This window comes from Diorhabda sublineata, chromosome X, assembly GCF_026230105.1.
Source record: "Diorhabda sublineata isolate icDioSubl1.1 chromosome X, icDioSubl1.1, whole genome shotgun sequence".
Taxonomy (NCBI): Eukaryota; Metazoa; Arthropoda; class Insecta; order Coleoptera; family Chrysomelidae; genus Diorhabda; species Diorhabda sublineata.
Window position 1 is genome coordinate 30,247,013 of NC_079485.1, and position 13,294 is coordinate 30,260,306.

Consider the following 13,294-nt stretch of genomic DNA (forward strand, 5'->3'; position numbering starts at 1 on the left):
TCTTAGTTGCGTTTGTTAGTTCTTCTTGAATAGTCAGGGATAGAGTAAGAGAGCATCCGGGACTATAGACCAGGGGCCTCCAAAAAAGAAGGTCCTTATAATTCACTATTTCCTATTTAAATTTTATAATTTGGAGTTGTTTCCCGTCAACACTCCCAGAATCCTCAGCTTGGACCTCCTTACTCTATGACAATACCTAAAATCGTATTTTAGGTGAAATTTATCGGAAAGAAATTTCTAGAATTGAAATGAAACAAAATTTCTAACTTTTAATGGCAAATAGGTGGTTATAGATCTTTAATCCACAGGGCTTTTGACCACTCCAAACCTTTTTTCTATTATTCTGTACAGCTTGTTATAAAAGACCATAAACACCCGAACATTTGTATTAGCTCATGAACATTTTAAGAAATATTTAGTTTAGTCTGTGATAATATTCAAAACGACCGTAAGCGTTAGATTAGTCAGAAGGCTTTATTTACTCTATCGTTTATAAAAATAGACTATAACGATAAGTTAACTAAAAGATATTTGAGATAAGTCGAATAACATACTTCAAATTATATCAATTTATAGTGTTATGATTTGTTTGAATTATGTAATGAATTGTCTGCCCTGCTAAAGCATAAACAAAAAGGAATTTGCACGATTGTCACTATGGAATGAGGAGTATCATCAATTTTATTATTGTTAGTGATAAAAGAAATGATAATTTAGCGAAGACATGCCAGACATACCAGTTCATTGATGTACAATCAATGTTTAATTTAGTTCAAGAGATATTTTTAATCAATAACATAATAAAACATTCCAAAATATTAAGATATCTTGCAGATACTTCCTGTATACCACATTGTTTATTAATTTTCTATCAATATTATATGAAGGATCATTTAAAACCGTACCCTTCCATTATTAAATTTTTATATTACCAAATTAACCCCTTTTTAATCTCTTGTGATAAATTTTCATTTTATTAGAAATAAAATCAAACATCTAACTTCTACTGTACAGTGTTAATAAAAAATATCATTAATAATTTACTAGATAAGTGTGCTAGGCGTGAACTATTTTTTTGGAAAAAGCGGTTGCGCCCTCCCCAGTTACCCAGGTGAATAAAAACTGGGTTAAAGTTGTTTCTCAAAAGACTGAACCAAATAATGTTATTGATTAATCGTGAGGAATTTCTGAATTCCAGCTACGAGAAAACAAATAGGCTACTTCCTACAAAGTTAACCTTTTCATCTTGTTTTCATTTTCCAAAACAATGTTAAATTAAACATAAAGTTTTTTATGGTTTTGCGGAGATTGTAAACTCAATATATTTGTAAATGAGTGGCTCCCTCTGGAAGAAGCCTTCAAGAATATTTACAAACAGTGTTGTATTGCTCCATACTCCATAAATGTGTCGTCATCAGCTGTTCGATCCTTTGCGTGCGCATCCAGAAATAATACGTCAGCAGATTTATAACCCAGGACATTTAACTGCAGTTTCGACTATCCACACCCCCGGTTTTCGACATAAAATGACTTGGGAATTATTTCAAACAATAATTTTAATCAGAACTAACTAATACTAACTATTCTATACGATAGTTGATTTATCAATTCCTTTTGCTGGCGTTTTAACATGATGGGTCAACTCCACATTAAGCTCTAGAATCTAGAACTACGAAAGGTTGTTAAATGAAATATTTTCCTGGTCGTTGGATAGTCGAATGTTATAATGGCCACCTCAATCAAAAACGAACCTCCTTAGACTCTTTTCTTAGCAATATCCGAAAAATTTATGCCACTCAGTTGGTATTCACGTTAACAAATTGTTAAGAATTATAAAAAATAAATTCTAATTAACGAATTAATAAAAATTCTGTATCCCCTTTTCGAACGAATACAATTTTTTCCATATTTAAACGTAAATCGTGAATATCATGAAAGAATACCGAAAAATAATGTGGTGCTTCGGTGCTTCGTTTCATCAATAACCTTTATGCTATTGAAACAATTTTTACTTAACTTTAAAGCGAATGAAATTTTATAATTTTTTCACTCCGTGTAGGAGTGAAAATGAATGAAATAATGTGGTTCTTTTCGTATGTATCTTGTATACTGTTAAAACTATTTTTATATCATGATTTTTTTCATTTTATTGTGATCGTATTTTAATTAATTAAAATATTTCTACTATTTTTATATATTCAATGTAATATTATATGAAACGAAAGTAAGTATTTGGAATAATGAACTCGGGGGTGAATATAATTTAACGTTATGTGTGCCCTACATGTCCTGGGCTAAAAAACGGAAGAAGAAATTAGTTAGGTTGCGCAAACTCAGGCGATGCAATCTTTGGCAGGTTCGTGTATTCGTTTAGAGTCGAGGTCGATCGTCCTTTCTCGGATATCGTGGTCCTCCATGCAAACCAATGACACTAACATGAATGTAGGCTGGTGGTTCACTGTTAGTGTGTTCTCGTTCAGACGGTTGTATGTGTATGACATAACGCAGATAAATATACGGGACACCGTGCTCGGCTTCTAGTCAGTGACGTATACTCATGGGGGAGTTTAGTTCTAGTGCTAATGCAAACATAGGTTTGAGTGTAGTGGAGATATCGGTGAATTCGGCCAAAAGCAATCCGACTACGAATTCGTTATTCTACACCACACCTACGACGTCGTCGTCGTCGCCGTCTTCAGCGACGTCGGGAAACGCCGTCGATCAGACGAAGGTATATAATTCAACAATGCAAGATGATCTTTCCGCCTCCGAAAAGAATCAAGTATCAAGTGTCTCTGTCAGTGGTGGTAACGCGGAAGAACTTTCGTTGGCGACGTCGTCCTCTTCGGTCGCGACGTCTGCAATAGACAAAAATTCTATTACATCAGCTGCCGCTGCGGCTGCAGTTTCAAAAGACTGCGAAAATTCCGTCAACGATCTATCCGATAAATTGAATGATCAAGTTTCGAGAAACTCTAAGACGGTACCATCTTTACAACCTCTCTTTCATCCAGCTGAAGCGAGTACGCCAGCTGGTGCGCTCTGGTCAACAGCTATAGAAGATGGATATGCACCAAATTTCGCTAACGTTAATGGAGGTATGGGTTTTCAAAATTTTTCTTCGTCAACTCAACAACAACAACTTTTCGGTGGTAACAACATGAATCAGAATCACGTGAACCAAGGCCGAAGAGCAATCACAGCTAGCCATAATTTTCCTCATAATATGGCAAGACAGCAATCGCTTTCAAATCATCCCTTGTATAAAGGTTACGGATCTTGGGCTAATCCTCCCCCGGGTCAGAATTGGTCCCCGGGTAATTCTTCTGTGTGGAATCGTGGTCGAAGTGTACCAAATCTTCCTCCTCTGCAGCAGATTGGGGTAGGATTAGGCGGGGCGGGTCGGAAACCAAGTCCTACTTTTAATCAACAGCAGGTTATCTCCCCTGTAAAGTTTCGCAGAAGCACTTCTTATCCGGGAAAAGGGCCTTTTCCACAGCCACCTACATTCGAGATCACCAACATGGATGAAGCCAGAGAATTGCTGCCCTATCAGGTAATGTGTGGCACTTGAACCTTTTGCCCAAAACAGCACCGTTTTCACTGTGATGCCATTGCCAGACTCGCCTAGATTGCTAGTCAATATTTTTATTATTTCCTGTTTTATTTATTTTTGTGCTATTGTCATCTGCAGAACGATCACTTATGAAACATATGTTTTTACCGATCAACGTATCTTATCAGATAATAATATATGTACGTATTTTATACGTCATGAAATTAAAACAGACGATACCTAATCTTAACTAACACTCTCTATAACAAATTATCAAGTTACTTATTCTCGGGAATATTTAATAACTAAATAGTTATTGTGACTGAAGAAAATATCACGAAATTTTGATAAAATTCCCAAATACTCAAATTAAAAATTATGCTACATTCATTTTCCGGGCTTTAGTATGGATAAATTCATTTTCAAATAACCGGAAATCTAAATACCTAGAGCTCACTATATTTATCACAGTTATTAATCTTATGTACAGTGTGTATGAGAATAATTGATAATTAGGAGAAACAAAACAAATATGTTGATTAATTTTTAATAGATGACCACATAATTAATGGCAAATGATTAAAATTTGAAAAATCTGAACTGCGTTGTAAATTATGTAGATATTTAATCATTTTTTAATCTAAAACAGTGGTACACGGGAGAATTGATTACTGGGGTGAATAAAATTGTTAATTAATTTTTTTTGAAATGCTTACAAACTGAAAAATCAAATTATTTTTAAATATATCACTTATATGTAAATTTCTTTTCCCTTCATTTTTATGTTTTTTTTTTCGATTCTTAGTCATTTTTTTCGTATTTCGTGCTCTACTTATTTTCGGCGCAATTTTGTACTTTATATTTTTAGCAAATTTATCAACCTGTTTAATTGAAAATTTAAACAGTTTCATTATCTCCAAAAAGTAGGTCAGCTGTTGTACATAGTAGTTATGTAGATGTATATATAAACAATCAGGCTACTAAAAATAAACACATAATTCAATTTGAGCAACCCAGAGAAATATAAATAAAAAAAATGATTTCATTGCCGTTAAGCAGTAGATAAGTTCGTTGAAATTGGACCTACAAAAGCTCTTCAGGTGGTACTGGAATAATAAACCTGAATTAAAACCGATCCGCCTGTATTCTTAATACAGGGTTGCCAAAAAAACAGTTATTGTTCATATAAAAAACATTGTCAAAATTGGCACAATAATCCTTATCCTCTAGTGGAATTTATGCGTCATATATCGTAGTTTGTTATGATCCATTTTATTATTAGCTAGCGACGGATCCAAATTTTGAATGTTATAAAAATTATAAAGAAAAATATTATAGAAACGGAAAAAATTTTAACAATGTAATCAATATTATCGATAGATAAATTTCGATATGATTGTGTCAAAAATATAAAAATTACTAAACACACCAGGTGACTTTATCACGATTTTTCAAAATTATTCCTTATCATTTAAAATTTTGATATTTTAAATTCTATTTATGCATTATATTCGCTATACAAGGTGAGTTTTATATAATGAAGGTCTCACTGATCTCGGTAACGATTTTTGTAAATTTTGGTTTGTAATATGACCGATATTGTAGTGGTATTTACATCGTTGTCATATCTTTTGTTTTTCTGGAAATATTATTATTCCAAATCCATTACACTGATATTTTTTGTTGGTTTTTGAAACCCTTAAGGACTGTTGAGTATTTTCCATGTAACTTCCCTGTAAATGGCGTAGAACTGTGTGTTATATCAATATCCGATAATAAATAAAAAAATTTAACCCAACTATTGCCGTAAATATTTATCTAAATCTTCTCTTTCTTCTATGGTGCTATAGCCCGCTACGGACCTTTACCCTAAGTTTTATTCCCCATTTGTTTCCTACCTAGAGCAGCCCACTTCCAATTACGTATCTTTAGAAGACTGATCAGAATTGAAATGGCTCCAAATACATTTGTCAAGTACTCCTCAATGTTTGCAAACAGAAATCTAAACTTCCACGTTAGAATAGGATTCATGAAATGTTATGTGTGGTCTGTACAGAATGGAAACTTGACCTTGAAAGCTCAAATGATCGAAAAACTTGAGGCATTTGAGATGTGGCTCTATAGACGCATCCTGAAGATATCTTGGACTGACAGGATCACCAAAGACGAAGTACTAAGACGCATTGGTCGCAAAAGAAAGCTGTTGACCATGATTAAACAGAAATCTAAATCTCCACGTTAGAATAGGATTCATGGAATATTATGTGTGGTCTGTACAAAATGGAAACTTGACCTTGAAATCTCAAATCATCAAAAAACTTGAGGCATTTGAGATGTGGCTCTATAGAGGCATCCTGAAGATATCTTGGACTGACAGAATCCCCAAGGACGAAGTACTAAGACGCATTGGTTGCAAAAGAAAGCTGTTCACAATTATTAAGATAAGAAAAACATCTTACATAAGACACATCTTACGCAACGACAAATACCCACTGCTACAGAACATAATGCAGGGTAGAGTTTCATGTTGCGAGGGACAGAGACGCATTTAAAAACGTGGTCGCCAGCCTTCAATGAGAAGAAGATGAATAAGGCTTATTACGTTTCTCTGCTACCTTTTTCGAGGTCTTCTAATCGACCTATTTTGGAGGCTGTTCGCGGTGACTTTTGTTCATTATTTCCAACAATTATAAAGTGGTATAAGTTGTTTCACTGGAAACGAAACTAATGTGTGGGAAGTCCTGTGGCAGTGACTACTCCAGAAAATACTAAATTAGTGGAAGAAATTGTTCTAAGTGAACGCCGCCTGAGAATTTGCAGCACAGATCAGCAGACCAATGTTTTAGAGCTTTGCTGCGAGGACAAGGAAAGTGTAATCCGATCAATTGTAACGGTTGATGAAACTATGGTCTTTCTCTACGATTCGATATCCAAAAGAGATTCTTTGGATTGGCATCGGAAAGGAGAGCCCGTACCAAAAAAACCAAAGGTCACGGAAAGTACCAAAAAAGTCATAGCTACAATATTTTGGGACTGTGAGGGTATCCTTTTGATCGACTTCAAGGAATCAAACACAACCCTGAACGTGGAATATTATTCTGATTCTGATATTCTGAAAATTATCGAAATCAGTCGAGGTGTGCGCTTGCTTCATTTAAAAAAGGCTCCAGGCCAAACTGTTTCGCTACTACTGTACACGAATGTGGCTTGACAGAGATTGAAAACCCATCATATAGTCCTCATCTATCCCCGTTCGACTATTTTTTGTACGCAAAGTTTAACACCGAATCAATCGGTAAAAGATGTAATAGCGACGTTGAATCTACAGATGCATCATATTTTTATAGTGGCAGAAAACCTGTAACACCGACGTGTAGAGTTTAGGAATTGGCGATAGGGAAATCATGGAAGAATGGTATAAAATTTTCTGGGAGTTCTCGATGTGTCTTTTCCTGTAGCAATAGAAGGGAGAGATCAATTTGAGAAAAAGCACCGTCTAGCAGTCCAAGGGATGAGAAGGGTTGGTTGTGGTTGGTACAGAAGTCTCAGATACTATCCTTGATCAATCGTTCATGGATTTTACCCAAAAAAATTAATGAGCAATAGATTGGGGTGGTAAGATTAAGGCTTTGTAGGGTGTAGTAGTCAAAGATGCTGCTAAATCTGGCAATATAAAATCAGAGAACAGTCGAAAAAGGAATTAAACTCACAAATACCGACAAGGCAATGTAATAAATTCCAACTTCCACTCACTTAAGACATTATTGTCTGTTCAAATTATAAAAAACAAATAACCAACTTCCAATTAATTTTAAAGAGAGTTTTTTCGCCAAAGTACTGATTCATTTGAAGAGATTATAGAACAATAGGAACAGCTATTACACTACATAAAAACATTTGATTGTTTCTAATAATTTCATTAACAAAGATTATATCATCTATACTATTATTTTTTCGAAATAAAAGAAGTTCAGTATATTTTAATGAAAATGATCTGACAACAATGTAAATATCATAATGTCGGCCATATTACAAAACAAATTTTATAAAAATGATGCCAGCCGTTACCGAGATAATTGAGGTCTTCCGTACTTGAGTGTATTGAAATCTCTTGACACTTGAATAATTGTTAATTGTAAGTATATAAATGATCGTTCTGTAGTTCGCTTGCTATGCTGTCTGCTATTTTGCTGTTATATGTATCTGTATCTAGTCAATCATCAATCATTTATCACTAGCTTGTACTTTCACCATTGTTAATTGTGATAATATTTATTTTTGTTAATAAACATTAACTCAAATGTTTTTCTCTGTTTTTATTTTTTAATTTAGTTGTTTGTAGTTACTGTAGATCACAACTAATCAAGTATTTGAAGAAATATTTCCAAATGTTCTTTTTTTATTCATAGGTTGTTGAAATTTCTAGAGTTAATAATTTTAGCAAAGTTTTAAATCTTTGGACTGAAAGAATCGTTTAAAAAATCAGACTAATACTAAATTTTCAGTAATTTCAATAAGACTGCAAATTTTAAAAGATTAAATAATTTAATTTATGAAAATTATGCGTGTCATACAAATTATCTTAATAAATTTAAAATAAAATTGAATATCAAATTGTGACGTGGCAAAAATTCGCAAAATTTGGCAACGTTGTAATTCATTCTGCCAACAAAAATATTTAGTCCTATTAAATACTCAGAGGTAATAATTGTTAAACATAAATAACATTCACAATATTTCAATCAAATTTTCCAAAAATTTCAGGATTTAGGCACGAGATGAAGTATGAGATAAGTAACTTTGTACCACTCCATAGTTTCCATAGAAAAATCTCGCTTTATTGTAAATACGAGGTATGGCTATTAAGTAACGAGACTGGCGCTGTTACAGAAAAAGTGTGCATGCGCAAAAGGTTAAAGACTCTTAAATCTACAGGTGCTGTTATGAATATCTTATGTCAGTCTAAACTTCATTCTTGGAATTCTATTAAATGCAATTGGAATCTGGAGATTACGATTAGATGAATTATTTAAACAAGTTGAGGTTAACAGTGTGTTGTGGTTGAATAAAGTGAAAATGGATGAGAGTTCATTAACTAAGCAATGCTTCTTGAGGTTAAAAGCCTTCAACAGTCACAGTATAAAGTACAGTTTTCTGAGTCAAGTTAAGCAGCACTTAGACTATGCCGTTTCTGATAATCTGAGGTTAGAATTCTTGCAAAATAACTCCAAGCACCTTTTAAATGACGACGACGACAGATAAGGAAAAAAGAATAATAAACTTCTAGTATCCTTTGTTATATAAACATTTGCTTTTATCTGAAGATAATAGTTATTTGCACAGATCTTGCCCAATATACGAGGCATATTTTTTAAGTAAGTACCGTTTTGCGATTCCGCCGCCGCAACCCCAAGGTCAACGTTCCGCACATGCGCGCTGGTTACCTACATCTCTTGTCTACGCACTGACGCCATTACAGTCTGATTCTTCATTGTGTACGTTGTTTACTGAGTGTTTAAGATGCCTCCGACAATCGTGAGTCCCGCCGATTGTGAAGTATGGGCTGTTATACGATTTCTTAGTGCTAAAGGCGTAAAACCGATCGATATTCATTGTGAGATCTGTGAAGTTTACGGACAAAACATTATGAGTGATCATCACCCAAAAAATTGAAGTTTAAGCAAACAATTTCTGTCCGGAAAATCATGTGCACAGTCTTTTGGGACAGAAAAGGAGTATTGCTAGTGGAGTTTCGGCTTCGTAATGAGACAATAAATGCAGCGTCTTATTGTGAGACATTGAACAATCTGCTTCGTGCAATCTAGAACAAAATACGTGGCAAGTTGATTAAGGGTATCGTTTTGCTGCATGACAATGCCCGTTCACATGTGGCTAATCGGATCAAAGATCTCATTAAATCTTTTCAATGGGAAACTCTAGATCATCCTCCTTACAGTCCTGATCTAGCGCCCAGCGACTACCATTTGTTCCTGCACTTGAAGAAACACCTGGGCGATCAGCGTCTTCAAGACGATAACGAAGTCAAAACAGTTGTGATACAGTGGTTAACAAGTCAGATGGCAGAATTTTATGAGGAGGGTATTCAAAAACTGGTGCCACGTTATGACTAGTGCCTCAATATTAAAAATAAAATTATTGCGATATCCTTGCACTTCTTTTTATAATTCCAAAACGGTACTTACTTAAAAAATATGCCTCGTATAAATTAGAATAATATACCAAATCGGACTGTGCAGTTCCAAAACTTTCAAAAGATATTATCGAGGTATAAAATACACAGTAGATTTGACTGCAACATGTAGCAACTTGCATGAGACCGAAACATTAATGCAACTATGTTTAGAATGTCCAATATAGTTATAATGAACTTGAGGAGATTGCATATTTTTAGAATTGAAGACATTTGTCCAATGACTTCATCAAATTATCTAAAGTTGTGAATTATCTTCTCAACATTTTTGCGTTAAGGGCCTTCATACTAGAAGAATAAGACATTTATTGTCTTTCCACTTTTTTCTTGTTAAATTAGGCATAGGTATTTAATTAGTTTTATCCTACTTTATTATTGTTACGTTTCAGCATTTTGGTACGTAAAGATCAAACTTCTTGTAATAAGAAATGTATCTATGTATAATTTACTAGTGTCAGCTGTTTAGACTTCAGCCTACTCATTCGAATGCGATGTCTTCTATATCTTAGACAAAGCAGTGTAGCCGCAGCCTTTGTTTTGCCGTAAAAATAGAACAACGGATTGCTATCAAACTTGGTATGGCAATGAATGTTTGTCGCGTCTACGTGTTGTTAAGTGGTTTAAACCTTTTCAAGATGATTCACGTTCAGGTCGCCTTTCCACGATATACGTTACAAACTAATGAAAATTTGGAAAATAGTCTGAAATCTTGTTCGGTAACTCCGTAGGCTGAATATTCGTGCGATTGTTGAATCTATAGAAATTTTATTTTGAAATCAAATTTTAATTCAGAGAATCTGTGCTTTTTTATATCATATTTTTATAGAAAACTCTATGAAAAATAAAATCCGCAGTAGTTCTTATGAGAAACTAGTCTAATAAACAAAAAGTGAAATTAATCAGTTAATTTATTGAGGCTCGTAAAAGCAGTGGATTTAAACTAAAAAGATATTTTTTAGTGGGAGAACTTCCATAAAATCCATAAAGTAGGAAAAATCTCCCTACAAAATATACCTAGGGCGGTCCATGAGTTATTAACTCAATATGAAAAGGAAAATAATAAATAAATAAATAAAAAATTAGTTTTCAATGTAAGGTGTTTCGGGACTTGATGCAAAAAATTCGCGAACAAGTAGATGACGTAAAAATAATTCTGTGACATAAAAAAAATTCTCATTCGATCGTTTCTGAGTTAGGCATTTAAAGCTGCGAAATCTTTTTAGTATATTTTCAAAATTATACATTTCAGACATGAATTTTTAATGGTTGATTACGTATATCAATGTCCAATAAAAAACTCTGCACCACTATCTGTGTGCCAGGGGCGGCTCATGCCCAATGGTTAATAACTTTTACAGGGACAATCTAAAGCTAGCAAAAATGAATTAGTATCGATACACCTTGTATATGCTTCCTTTATTTCCATTTCCATTTTTCAGAATGTCTGCCTAAAGTATCCACCATTAGTCGGAAAGGTTGTTACCAATTTTAAAAAGGTTTTTTAGATGGAAATAAAATCACAATTTTATCAGTTGGCGAATCCGGTCCTGGGAAATTTTTAGCGGAAAATTTTAACATGCGAAAAGTGTATTCAAAACTGTGCTTAATATCTTCACATTTGATAAACAAGCAGCTCGTAAAAATATCTGTATTAACACTTTGAATGCGATTGAAAATGACTCAAACTTATTAGAAAAGAAAATTACGTGTGACGGAACAAATCTGCCTTAAAAACAAGATTAGAGTCTGCTGAGACTGGAAAAGGAAAAGCGGCACGCCATCTTGAAGGAATTGACAGAAAAACACTTCCTGCACTATTTCGCACAATGGAAAATTCGCATGGAGCGATGTAGGGATAGAGGAGAGGTCTCATTATTTAATGGCCACAACTTGTTTATGTTTCAGTTCTCTGAAAATTAAGTTCAGAACATTTTTACAACGAATTTATTATCAATTTTATTATGAGTTTTTTCATTCATTTTGATAAACAAAATTTAACAAGTATTTGTCTTGTTTTGTGTGACATTTTACAAATAATGTATTAATTAATTAAACAACATACACAGTATGTACCGGGTTTTAATGCTCTATGCTCTATAAGTGTGAGTACCATTCATCACACGTAGAAACGATAAACGAGTTCTTCCCCAACGTTAATAAGAATAATTGCTGTAATTACTGCTTCAATCCTGTTTCTAAATTCGTGAAGATAGTTGAGATACATACACATAATCCTTCATGAACCCCTGAAAATAGTAATAACCCAGTGTCAGGTCAGGTTACCGTGGAGGAAAACGTGTTAAAACACTGATATTCATTATAAACCATACATTCTGAATTCCATTTATCTTAATTGTATCACATAAAATATTTCACTCATTTCATTTTGAATAAATCTTACCGATTCGGCGGATAGGTTTTTAGGCCCAATTTATTCTCATCAGGAAATTACCATTTTAATGACTTCGGGTAATCAGCTTTTGAAATTTGTACATTTCAACTACCTTTTGTAACTAATCCCTCGGTGATTTTTATCAGCTTTTTTATCATCGTGTAACATCTAATCTTAATAATTAAAAATTAGTTTATCAATATACACGTTGATATTTTTGTTGAGATTAGTTTAAAAGAAGTAGATTAGTTTATAAATAAAAAAAATTCCCAACTAATTAAAATTAAAACAACAAAATAGATAAAGTCAATATCTTGGTCGCAAACATAAAAAATATTTACGAGAATTTGTGGCCGATAACGCCAATTTTACAACACAATGAGCTTTTATGTGTTTATGATCTCGCGAATGCCTTCGACACTGTGAGTTATTCGCAGTTGTTGCGGGATTTTGAATTCCGGGGGGCATCTTGGAGACTCCTTCATTATCAGATAGAAAACATAACACCAATATAAAAAAAATAATTTTAGTGGCAATGAGGTTGTACTTTGTGGAGAGAGAGTTCGATGAATAAGTTTTGGGTGGGATAAGGGACATTTTTTTTGGGTGAAGGATATAGGAGTTGCTTCTCTGCAGTGCTGCAACTTTGTGTTGTATTTTTTACCAATGAGACTTAAGAGGAAATGTGTTTGTGTATTCAACTTTCCATTGAAGATAACTGAAGATGTTTTATAATCAAATTATCCATGTTATGGAAGTGAAATTTTTTGAATCAATTGACAGATAAAAAACATTCGGGAAATTTTAAGGTTAGGTAACCCTTAATTAACCCCTCAGAATAGTTCGATCGCCTTTTACCTCCTATTAATTTTTGCTATTAACGGTCTCATACAGTGCATCAAAAGTTATGTTTTTATGTTAGGGTTTCAAAGAAATTAATTATTTGGCTCTAATTTGAGTCCTTATAACTTCTCAGGGTTGCGCAACTTGGTATGGAGGTAAATAGCATCAAATCGTCATAATTTGATCTCACCTGTACGTCTCTGCTTTGTGTCGGCTCTTAAGCGAGACATCCTGTATATAACTTATTTCAGGTCATCCTTTCAAATAATACCACAGTTTATAGTTAGTTTCA

The 13,294-nt window shown here is 33.7% G+C and overlaps 1 protein-coding gene across 1 annotated transcript in view; it reads left to right on the top strand.

Annotated features, from left to right (window-relative positions):
• Positions 1-2,415: 2,415 nt before the first annotated feature.
• LOC130451753 (cytoplasmic polyadenylation element-binding protein 2) overlaps positions 2,416-13,294 on the top strand; it is an 88,180-nt gene continuing 77,301 nt past the window's right edge. Inside the window, exon 1 of the mRNA XM_056790971.1 lies at positions 2,416-3,556. Within this exon, the coding sequence (XP_056646949.1) occupies positions 2,558-3,556 (999 nt within the window). The 5' untranslated portion in view covers positions 2,416-2,557. The remainder of the gene's footprint in view (positions 3,557-13,294) is intronic.